Source organism: Aulostomus chinensis, chromosome 13, assembly GCF_037954235.1.
Source record: "Aulostomus chinensis isolate RoL2024-O1b breed Wild chromosome 13, RoL_Achi_v1.0, whole genome shotgun sequence".
NCBI classification, from domain to species: domain Eukaryota; kingdom Metazoa; phylum Chordata; class Actinopteri; order Syngnathiformes; family Aulostomidae; genus Aulostomus; species Aulostomus chinensis.
In genome coordinates this window covers 6875001-6887500 of record NC_141332.1, presented here as the reverse complement: position 1 = coordinate 6887500, position 12500 = coordinate 6875001, and the positions used below count along the sequence as shown (strand labels likewise).

At 48.6% G+C, this 12500-nt stretch overlaps 1 protein-coding gene across 1 annotated transcript in view; it reads right to left on the bottom strand.

Annotated features, from left to right (window-relative positions):
• gabra4 (gamma-aminobutyric acid type A receptor subunit alpha4) overlaps window positions 1-12500 on the bottom strand; it is a 22070-nt gene that overhangs the window by 9390 nt on the left and 180 nt on the right. Inside the window, exons 1-7 of the mRNA XM_086222895.1 lie at window positions 12286-12500; window positions 12080-12198; window positions 11488-11555; window positions 10885-11105; window positions 10439-10521; window positions 6623-6766; window positions 5211-5363 (exon numbers count right to left, since the gene is read on the bottom strand). The exon at window positions 12286-12500 is cut by the window's right edge and continues 180 nt beyond it. Of these exons, the coding sequence (XP_086079021.1) occupies window positions 5211-5363; window positions 6623-6766; window positions 10439-10521; window positions 10885-11105; window positions 11488-11555; window positions 12080-12198; window positions 12286-12374 (877 nt within the window). The 5' untranslated portion in view covers window positions 12375-12500. The remainder of the gene's footprint in view (window positions 1-5210; window positions 5364-6622; window positions 6767-10438; window positions 10522-10884; window positions 11106-11487; window positions 11556-12079; window positions 12199-12285) is intronic.

Sequence of the window (12500 nt, the reverse complement as noted above, 5' to 3'; positions counted from 1 at the left end):
GCACATCAAACCCATGTGACATCATATATTAAATAAATGAATGTACTTCACATTCAAGACCAAACAGGTTCCCACATGAACACAGGCTGCCCATTAGCCCCTGCTAACTTGACCGTGCTGGATAGAAAATCTTGCAAATTCTGTTGGAGAAAGGGTCTTGGGGGGGGGGGGGGGGGGGGCATTTATTGACAGTTGTTTGCAGTGGGATGAAAATTAAGAGTATCGCACTGGGTCAGGAAACTGGTGTAGCAATAGACTGGTGACTCATCAAGAATACTGAAATGAAATTAAATGAAGTTTATTTGACAGGAAGTAGATTATATAGAAGGGAGGTGAAAAAATAAGCTGTGGCACTTGCTAAATGTCTTTATTGGGACACAAATTATCTAAACGCTTTGACTGGCAGCAACCACCATCATCAACCATCATCAATCATCATCAACCACCACCAGCCACCATCAGCCACCATCATCAACGATCAACCACCATCATCAACCATCATCAATCATCATCAACCACCACCAGCCACCATCAGCCACCATCATCAACGATCAACCACCATCATCAACCATCATCAATCATCATCAACCACCACCAGCCACCATCATCAACCATCAACCAACATCAGCAACCATCATCAATCATCATCAACCACCACCAGCCACCATCAGCCACCACCATCAACGATCAACCACCATCATCAACCATCATCAATCATCATCAACCACCACCAGCCACCATCAACCATCAACCAACATCATCAACCATCAACCAACATCAGCAACCATCATCAACCACCACCAGCCACCATCAACCAGCATCATCAACCATCAACCACCATCAACCATCAACCAACATCAGCAACCATCATCAATCATCATCAACCATCAGCCACCATCATCAACCATCATCAATCATCATCAACCACCACCAGCCACCAGCCACCATCATCAACCATTAACCAACATCAGCAACCATCATCAATCATCATCAACCATCAGCCACCATCATCAACCATCAACCAACATCATCAACCATCATCAATTATCATCAACCACCACCAGCCACCATCATCAACCATTAACCAACATCATCAACCATCATCAATCATCATCAACTACCACCAGCCACCAGCCACCATCATCAACCATTAACCAACATCATCAACCATCATCAACCACCAGCCACCATCCTCAACCATCATCAGTCATCGTCAACCATCAATCGCCACATCAGCCACCATCATCATCAACCATTAATAAACATCATCAACCTCCGACAGCCACCATCATCAACCATCAAGCTCCAGCAACCAGTCATCAAACATCAACCACCATCAACCTTCAACAACCACAACTACTATCAATCACTGTCATCCACCATCAACCATCATCAGCTGCCATCAACCATCAACCACTATCAACTCACATCAACCACCACCATCATCAACCACCAACCACCATCCAGCTCGTCACAGCAGACAGCCACAGCCGATGATGGAAGAGTTCCGTCCCCCTGACAGTGAAAGGAGATGAGGATCTTCTCTGCAGCATCAGAGGCTCGTGAGCTGCCGCTGCTTCATCAGGACGCAGAACCTCCGCCTCCCTGAGAGTGAATGAACAGGCAGTCATTACACTCGAGGTCACGGACCAACACCGCTGCTCGGAGCTGCACCACTGTCACCTGCACCACCTGAAAAGGTTGTTAAGTGAACCAGCCATGCGCTACAAGCACCTTTGGAAACCTCTCATTTAGATGTGCTAGCTTGCTGCTGTGTAACTGTACTGCGTTCTTCATATTTTGTCCACATAACTCATGTCAGTGTCGGCTTGTTCCACTGGGACCGAAGAACTTTCCTCCTCATTGAGTTTTCATGCTTAATTCAGTGGGTGTATTTGCGCCTGCAGGTAGGGCAACTCTACCTTCAAATACTATTAGCATGACTAACATCTGATCTGCATAAAGAAATGTGATGTTTTGCCCTCCAGAGCAAGCAGTAGCCTGGAGTATGGATCACAACAAAGGCGAGTTCAGGCTGGATAACTGTTGGTGCACCGGAGGGCTAAAGGACGGCCTGTCTCAGGCCTGAATGTCACAGTAAGAGGGACCATGGAACCGAACCAAGACCTGGGCTGGTGTGTGCAAGGTCATGTGTGTCTCCTGGAGAGGCAGGAGCCCGCAGTGTAAGCCTGTAGCTCGGCACCGTCCTTGGTCGTACCAACCAATAGCAATAATGTGATTTGGAGAAAATCCCCTTTACGTTGGCGATCTGGAACAATATGTGCTGCAGAGTCCTTCGCCAACATGAATTCATCCTCTGCACCGGACGTGACCGCCATATAATTACCTGTCAATCAAGAGCTGCTGGAGGACACTGATAGGTGAACTGTAGTTTGAGGCAACAGACTGAGGATGTTAACCTCCAACATAAAGCTGTTGTGATCATAATCAGAGTGCTTCATAGATATATTGGAAACCTGCGTATCTAGAAGTTTATGTTTTATTTGTTTTCTATTCTTAGACACAGTAAAACCAACAGCTGGCTAATGTCAGACCTAACTTGCCGATCTCCCTCAAGCAGGATGTAAATAAATAACAGACAATTTAAGTAAACTGCACTACTTTCATGTTGTCACTCTTAATTGAGTCTGTCTTCTAAAATGTACATTTGAATAAAAACAATTACGATGATTGTGATGGATTAGAGTGACTTGAGTTCATCCACGACATGGAACTGGGTCCCAAGGTCGGAAGGGTGAGTGCCTGTTTCTTCATCTTCTAGAACAGTTGGAGAGCACAGGGCAGCTCACACGTGCTCATGAGGTTCACAGCTGGATTGAAGGCAGGATTTAATATTTCCTGAAACATCTGGGTGTAAAATGCAGAGGAAAAATGTTTTCTTTTTGGAGAGGCTTTTGTCACGGGAGGAATACGCCGCTGCCACCCTACTCAGCAGGGTGGCGACCCATCACCTAGGTGGCTGTCAGTTGTCAATCAGCTGCTAGGTTCGCCAGTATTCATCAAATATGAGTCAATATCGTCAGCAGCTGCTACATGACCAGCCACCGGGAGCTGGAGGCAGCTTCTAGCAAGCTAGCAGGCGCGGCTGTTGAGTAGAATCAGGCTCAGACGTCTGACGGGTTTCACCAGAGAGATTCAGGATGACTTACTCTGACTGGGCTGTTTGTGACAGTGGTGCTGACACGTCATGGGAGATGTGAGCTCCTCTGAGCCGCGCCGGCTGAGCTAGCAGCTAGCTAGCATGCTGGCTACTCACTGGAGGCCAGCCAGCACCCTAGCCAGCAGCTCAGTGATTGGTCGCTAATGTAAGTGACATCGAGGTAAAATGATATGATTGATTATGTGCAGTATTCCCGTCTCTTTCCCATGAGCACAGAGACACCCAAGCGTGAAGGACTGATGTTGAGGTGACTGAACCATCGATGGTTCAAGCTCACGTGAATGACTCAAATAAAAGACAGCAGGAAGTCCTGGTCCTCCTCTCCTGGACCCCCTCACATGAATATGAGGTTCTGGTCATCATATGCGTGAGCATGATTATTTACAGCCTCCTGAAACTGTCACAGCTTTGGCTCCACGATTCCAAAATAAAAGCACAAAAACAACAACAACAACAACAAAAAAAACAACACTCGAGGTCACGCTTCGTGTCCCTCCACCTGAATGGACAGGAGCCTCTAACCTGCACCACGCTCTTTAAGCAGTTTAGGGAACAAACTCATCAGAGGTCAATGAGAATATGGATTTTGATCACGTCTGTAGACTAGCAGCAGCTGCAGCAGCTCAGAGGTGATAGAACTCACTGGTTGTGAAGACAGGAACTAGCTAGCAGCTAGCCTAGCATCCGCCTCCAGCTCTAAACACCACACACACACACACACACACACACCTGCTGGCTGTGGCTGATTGGAACATTACTAACCGTGACTAACCAAGGACTCATACCAAAAGATTCCTGAGCAACAAAAGCAGCAGGCAGTCATTTATTTTCAGCGACAGCTGGTGACGCAAAGCTTCAGAAGCCATGTCAGCAGCAAGAGCAACGAGGTGAAGCAGAGTCAAACTTTATGCAAATTGGCAGCAGCCCAGGCCAGCCCCCCTTCAGAGGAACCCAATCAGCTGTTTGTATCAGCTCACTGTTAATCATTATTAAGGGTTTATGATCATAAGTGACCTGGAGTTGAGCAGCACTGATACTGCATTGAACAACATGGCCCACAGAGAGACAGTCCTAGGGTGGTTGTGTTGGTCACATGACTCCCTTCCCTCTCACCTCCTGAGATCAGATACAAACACTTCCCCATCCAGAGAACTTCAACGGTGCCATTCATGACTGCTCACCAACCCAGTGGAGGGGATGTGGCCGGAAACCACCAGAGCAGCACCACTGGTCCACTTTCAGCAAGTTTATTTTTAGACCAACACCCCAAACTTTGCACCAGGGGAACTGCAAGCACAAGTGGGTCACGAGCCACTAAAAGCAACTGTAAAGAAGAAATGATGAATAATAAAGCAATTTGACAGAATATGACAAAATGTTCCAGGAAATACATGTTTCCAGGATGGAGGGGTGCCGTGGTTCCTCCGTGGTTCCTCCAGCAACAGCAGTGGGCTGTTCATGGAGTTTGTGGAAGAACGAGACAGCTCTTAAAATCTCTACGAATGAAGGATTTTAATTGAACCCTTGACAACAGCTGACATGTCCTTTAGTTTTGATATTTAAATGTTGTATTTACTGACGTATTTTATGCCACAGAGCCAAATGTGAAACTATCCTAAACTTGTGTGAACCACAGACCTTTTTCCAGGTTCTAGGTCTTCATTCAGATTCAAATTCAGAAAACTGGATTCAGATAGGTTTGGATCAGACTGCGCCTTTCTGTTCTATGCTGGAATCTGAATTATATTCTGTAAAATGACTTTATAGATGGATGTTTTGAATTCTTCTGAAAGCAAAAGTTAAGAGTATAATTTGTATGGGAGATGACATGTCCATCCACCTGGGGACACAGTGCTGTCCCTCCTCTGGATATCTGTGTCATAGAACCTGATTACTGGAAGCTGCAGATGAAGATTTTCTGCTGAGAAGATGCTCCTTTTTCTTGCTTTTCCATCGGTTTTAAAACAAATCACAAATCCGTCAAATCAACTTGGAGAACAGAAGGCTGTATAGGATGAGGTCTACATACCGAAGACTGTGCGTGCCGGGACTGACTCTTTATTTATCCAGAAGGACACTTGGGAGAGGATTACTGTCATTATGCAGGGGATATACGTCTGAATCATGAAGTAGCCCATTTTACGTTTCAAGTGGAAGAAGACCGACATCACCACATATTCACCTGGAGGATCAGAAAAGGAATAAGTTTGATGAACAAACAATCTCAAGTTACAGGCAGACAGATATCATGGAGCACAGAGGTGGACAGGAAACCGTCCATGTGCACCCAGAGGGACACCTGGCTTCCTCATCCTCTGAAATGTCTTAACTCCTGATGCTGCTCTCCTGATGTCCCCCACCCAGGCTCCAGCTGCAGCTCAGACCTGCACCAGGCCGCATACATGGCATACGCTGAATGACCGAAGTATGATATATATGATATGATATATATATGACATACAGGCGGACTAGGGGTGTCACGATACCAAGACTGTAATAGTCGGTGCCGATACCAGTAAAATGACACCATTCTCAATACCAATATTGACACGAGCTTTGACAAGACACACACTCTCCTTCTCTTTCCTTCGAACGGAGGGTGCATGACTACGAGGTACTCCAACAGTGCTAGGCTAAAATTAAAACTACAGCAAAAGCTACCTAACATAAGCCACTGTAAAATGTGCTCACCATCACAAACATCACGTGACGTGGGTTTCAGAATGACAGATGAAAAACAGTTCATTCTTTGGAGGGTATTTAAACAAACCCGATGACGGTCTGTCAGGTGTTTTGCTAAAGTGGAGGTATTGTCCCGCTTTGTCTGCGGCATCGGTAGCATCGTCTGCCTACGGCCCTCTGGGGACTGATAAAACCGCCACTCTCATCTGCCTCGCATGCTAAACACCTCCAGACTCAACGACCCTTGGTGCCTGTTTTTCTACTAGGTGCGGGGCAGTCACATCAGCCGCAGCGGCCATCTTTGATGTAGTTTTTCTTATGCCATGTTTCATCACCTCCTACTTCTGAATGTTAGTAGCCCAGCGACTGGAAACCTCGTCTACTTTAGTTGAGAAGAGGCGCAGAACTGATTCCAACACTGGCCCCGGTACCTCTGGTACCTAAAAGAAATGGGTATTGTCTATGTTTTGTAGTTTTCGAACCAAATGGCACCGCAAGTATCGGTTCTCGTGACATCCCTAGTCTTAACTTTAAACTTGTTACTGGGACCGTCCACGAGGGACAACAGAGGGAAGTTAACCTCTGGCGACTCTGGCTAGTTCAGGAAACTGATGCAACATTCGTTACCTGAGACGTTCCCTCCCAAACAAATGCATCTCTAATACACACTAATCATATCTATCCCAATAAAATAAACATATAAACATGGCTTTGTGTACATAAAGTGAAAACGGCACCAGAATGAGCGGTGGCTCTCACCCGTGATTGATTTAATGGTTTCGCTGGACACCGTCTGGCCGATGAGGTCATACTGGACAAGGCTGGAGGACTCGGGGGGGACCTCCACCGAGTGCTTGGGCCCTTTGGTCCAAGTATAGATCATCTCTGTTTTTGGATAAGCATCTGTGGGCAGACAGCAACACAAGTGGTCTCGAGTAGGTGTGTTTATGTTTTGTATTAGCAACATCATAATGCAATTTCTGTTCTGGTCCACCGTCACATTTGTGAATTCTGCTTCTAACCACGAGCTGCTGCAACCTTTCCTTAGAAGAAACGCAGGAACTGCCTGGAAAAGTTTCCTTGAGTGAACTGAGCTTCTGTTCAGCAGTAGTGGAAATGGCTGAGGTACAATTTTACACAGTACACCAGGGGTCTTCATGTTGTCTTATTTGACGCCATTCCCTCGCCAGTGCACCTGCAGTGATGCTGCAGCGTCCACAACGCTTGGCCACAGCAGCGACGCTAAAAAGATGCAAGAAATGTCTCGGAAAACCTCAGCAGTCAGTTGACGGATGGCGGTTTAAAAAAGCAGGGATCCAACAGAGAAGACAAACTGGGCTCTTAACTGGTCCTGATACTGACAGCCTGGTATTTTCATATAATGGACTTGTCAAGTCCAGTCAGGTTTGTGTGTTTGTGTCTCCAAATCCCTCCATCCCTCAATCCAGCAGGTGTAGAGCCTCCCTCCTAGCAGAGCAGGTTTAGAACCTCCCTCAATCCAGCAGGTGTAGAGCCTCCCTCAATCCAGCAGGTGTAGAACCTCCCTCCTAGTAGAGCAGGAGTAGAACCTCCCTACAATTCTACAATTTCATTTAGCAGACGCTTTTGTCCAAAGCGACGTACAACACAAGCAAGAATTCAGACTTATCCAGCAGGTGTAGAACCTCCCTCCGAGTAGAGCAGGAGTAGAACCTCCCTCCTAGTAGAGCAGGTGTAGAACCTCCCTCAATCCAGCGGGTGTAGAACCTCCCTCCTCGTAGAGCAGGAGTAGAACCTCCCTCCTAGTAGAGCAGGTGTAGAACCTCCCTCCGAGTAGAGCAGGTGTAGAACCTCCCTCCTAGTAGAGCAGGTGTAGAACCTCCCTCCTAGTAGAGCAGGTGTAGAACTTCCCTCCTAGTAGAGCAGGTGTAGAAGCTCCCTTAATCCAGCAGGTGTAGAAGCTCCCTCCTAGTAGAACAGGAGTAGAACCTCCCTCCTAGTAGAGCAGGTGTAGAACTTCCCTCCTTGTAGAGCAGGTGTAGAACTTCCCTCCTAGTAGAGCAGGTGTAGAAGCTCCCTTAATCCAGCAGGAGTAGAAGCTCCCTCCTAGTAGAGCAGGAGTAGAACCTCCCTCCGAGTAGAGCAGGTGTAGAACCTCCCTCCTAGCAGAGCAGGTGTAGAACCTCCCTTCGAGAAGAGCAGGTGTAGAACCTCCCTCCTAGCAGAGCAGGTGTAGAACCTCTCTCCTAGCAGAGCAGGTGTAGAACCTCCCTCCTCGTAGAGCAAGGGGTAGAACCTCCCTCCTAGCAGAGCAGGTGGAGGACACTCCTCCTAGTCGAGCAGGTGTAGAACCTCTCTCCTAGCAGAGCAGGTGTAGAACCTCTCTCCTAGTAGAGAAGGTGTAGAACCTCTCTCCTAGTAGAGCAGGTGTAGAACCTCCCTCCTAGTAGAGCAGGTGTAGAACCTCCCTCCTAGTAGAGCAGGTGGAGAACCTCCCTCCTTCAATGAACCTCCACCCAACAATCCTCCATGAACAAGCACATCTGAGACAGCAGAGATTAGATCCTTGGTTCCTGCCTGATCTCTCACGTCTCCTTGGAACCTGTCCTTCCACCCTTCCACTCTGGTACAGGATTTGGTGTTAAAAACCTGAACCTTTGGTGCTGATTTGAAGGTGAGCCAGCAGAAGCTAACAGATTAGCATGCATTCCCGTCCCTGTGTTGCTCCATGCACGTTCCAAGCTCTGTCACCAGGTTGGGCTGCTCGCCTGCTAGTTCGCAAGTAGCATTCCCATCAATCTGTATCAATTGTAGTTCCTTGAGTAACACAGCAGGGGGCATCATCTGTAGATTGTACCTGCTGCCAAAGTAAAACGCAGTGTTTCTGACAGGATGTGTAGCCACACTGCCCCTCTCACCAGTGGACACTTGATTATAACTTCCATTTACTGGGTTGTAACTATGCTCGATTCCAGTTAGGGGAGAAAAAAGTGCTCATTACAGCTTTGAACAGAGGACGTGAACATGCCACCACACGAAAACGTGTTCAGTTGAGACACTGAATCCTATCAGTACACAGCTTGAGGTCCAGCACGGCTCTGGAGGGAACCATTCATTGTTTTTGTGATAAAGTAGGAGCACAGTGCTTTCTGTCATTGATTGGTGTGGTGACATCATCAAAAGTTGCAGTGACTTGGGGACATTTGTGTTGAGTGTGTGTGTGTGTGTGTGTGTGTGTGTGTGTGTGTGTGTGTGTGTGTGTGTGTGCGCTAGTGAGGCTGGCTACTCGATGGATGCACACCAAAATGACAGCTGTCTTTGCCTGCCCCTCCCTGTGGGACTGAACACCAACTGTGCTGCCAAAGTGAAATGACTCTGGTGTGTCACCAAGTGGAACTCGGTGCCTGTGCACACAAGCCCAGATGGAGGAACAGAAAAAGAGGGAGAGAGAAGGAGGGATGGAGGGAAAATGAAGGCACAGCAGAGAAGGAAAATGCACACAGACACACAGACACACACACACACACACACACACACACCAGCTATGGAAATAGCTGCATAGGTCTGTGCTGTCCTGAGGCCGAGGAAGGGATTCTGACCTTTCCTTCACTTCAGGCTGCATCAGATCCCTGGTCACTTCCTCCTGCTGGAGGCGAGCAGCAGCAGCGCAGGGTGATGGAGGGAGGAAGACGAGGGGCAGGAGGATAACAATAACTGTGAAATGGAAATTTGTCCTCGAACAATGTCATCACACGGGGTAATTGATGGAGCATTGGGCAAGTGCAAAGGGAAACCCTTTTTCTTTTCCATCCCGTCTCTGGCAGATGTAATCTTCAAATCACTGCTTTTGCCTGATAAGAATGAGCAGCTCTGTTTGAGGAGCTACTTTATTTGAGATAAGCTGTTTCTGCTGACCGCTGGAGCCCTAAAAACACTGAGTGAGGGCTCCATTGTTCACTGCTCAATGCAAGAATGAAATACTTCATTATTTAGTATTAGCAGTCAGTTGCTTTGTGTCTGACAAAGCGCTCGGCTACTCAGCAGTCCTCCTTTTCAGCAACGAATCCATTTCAGTGCCGGACTGAGACGAGTCACATGACCAAGCCTTCGGAATTTTGGGGAGTTTTGGTCCAACAAAGCAGGGGAGAATTTTTCTTCTGAGAAACTCTGACTTCCAAAACTCTGATGTGGCATTTGTGATGGTGGCTTTAAAAAAGTAACTGAAAACAAAAAGGAGATGAGGAGGTGCAGCAGCTCAGAGAACGGTTGTGTGTTCTATCGCTCATCTTTCATTCGACAGCTTCAGGTTTGTCCTGAAGCCACAGCAGACGGTTCAGTGACATCCACTGAATTTAGTTTGTATGATTGAAAATGGACAAACACATGCTTGATGCACCGCAGCTGATGACAGCTGAACTGCTAGCTGGGCGAGTCACCGCTGCAGTCTGGTCAAAGCACAGAACCGGAATGCCACAAACGTCCAGGGTGAAAATGGAGAGTCACAGACAGGAAGTGAAATACACAGCTGAAAACACACACACACACACACACACACACACACACACACACACACACACACACACACAGAGCACTTACAGCTTCCAAACTTGAGGGGACATGCATGTCCGTCCATGGGGAAGTCCACCAGCTTCATGGGACACTCGGCGCTAATGGTCAACCTGGTGCAGGAGACGACAGCGACGCAGTAAACAAACACCGAACTTTACAAAGCTCATGGAAACTTCACGCCTCCAAGCCGCTTTGACAGCTGCTCTGCTTTCCTCAGTGCTAATCAGTCAGCTAGCGTTATCTGTCCTGGTGGTCAGGCCTGGACGCAAGCTACACGGTGCAGTTGGAACAAAGGTTAAACTCAAGTCACACAACAATGTTGGCGGCAACACCACATCCCTGAATCTAGGCATCCTTCCTCTGCTGCTGAAGGGAACACAAACACTGACAGCATGAGAGTGGACAACTCTGCTCTCACAAGGTGTGTTGCAGGTGTTGTGTTTAATGCGTATCAGCGACGGTGGGCGGAGCACCTCATGGTGTAAAGAATGGTTCCATTCTTCATGATGCGGAACAGCTTGTTGGGGGCCGTCATGTTGTGCGCCACCGACTTCTTGCCGTTCCTGAAGAACGTGTCTGGTGTCCAAACTTTGGTCACCATCAAGTTGTTCAATCTGAGAATCTCAATGGGGCCCTCGTACATCAGCCTGCGGTCCACCCAGGTCTGCCGAAAGAACACGTCCATGGTGTACTCCTGGGACAGGTCAGACAGCACCCACACCCCGGTCATTACTCAAAGCATCGAAACACAGTGTGGATGTTAGCTAAAACTCTGTTCTGGCTGTGGTTCCAGTCCGGAACCTGTGAGGATACTTGACTTAACTTCCAGGTACTGAATGATTCTTTATTATTTGTCTTTTTATGCTGATATAAAACAAACTTTAACAAAATGAGGACGACATGGCGTGTTAGGCTCCACGTCTTTGGGTTTCCTGGTTTTAGCACCCAAACTGCCTCCCCCAGTGGGAACCTGCTTCACCTCTTGGTCTGCTTTCCCTCTCAAATCAAAAACAAAACCCCAGATTTTCTCCTGGAGTTTGATGCCAAAGAGTTCTGAGAGTTCACGGGCCACCCACCATCTCCACGTCCGAGACAGGCCCGAAGCTCGTCACGTAGATGTCCGTCTTCACCTCAGTCACGGGACCTGCGGAGGAGCAGAAGACGAGAGTGTGTGTGTGTGTGTGTGTGTGTGTATGTGGGGGGGGGGGGGGTCAGGGGTCACCCTAGGAGACACGCGCCGCGTAATGGAAGCAGGAAACAGCTTAACGACGTGAAACATAATCCAGCTGGGGGGGGGGGGGGGGGGCGGCGGAGCCATGCGCGCACCGGCGACAACAAGTAATCCGCACTTTTAGCACTTCAACTGCGCGTCACGCATTTGTCCAGCAGCAGGATGAAAGAACCCGATTCGCTCAAACGCGCGAGACAGAACACCTGGAGAGCTTGCTCCGACCGCGTCATCACACACCTGTCACTGACAAATAACTGTGCCGGTTAGATGACGTCACTTTACGGTATTATCGATCTGCTGATACAGGAAAGGTCAAACAGACGCCTAACTTCTGTTGCGTCTGTTTCTGCCCGTCAAATCTTTACTGAACTTTTGAGCTGGACTTTCAGAGCGCCCCCCCCCCCCCCCACACACACACACACACGGGTTCCACGTACCGCCGAACCCGGGCCGCAGCCTGTTGTCGTAGCCGTCAAGGAGTCGGTCTAAGATGCGAGTGAAATTCTCCGGGTAGATGCGCTCATCCCTCCTGGTTTGGCCGCTGGCTCGCTCCGCGCTGCGGGGCAGAGAACACAAGTTCAGCCTTCAGAGGAAAGGCTGGAGGTCAGAGCTTCGGCACCGGGACCGAGGAACCAGGACTCACCAGGTCACCAGGCAGAAGAAGCAGAGGAGCGTCCGGAGGGAAGCGGGGCGCCGCGCTGTCACCATCTCCTTCGTCTTGGCAGAAACCATCTTTGCATGCCATATTCAAGCTCTGCACATCGCACAACGCCAGATGCGAGCCTGTCCAGGAGGAGGAGGAGGAGGAGGTAGGGACGCCGAGACACAGAGGTCAGTGAGCGGCGCAGAGAGGAAGCA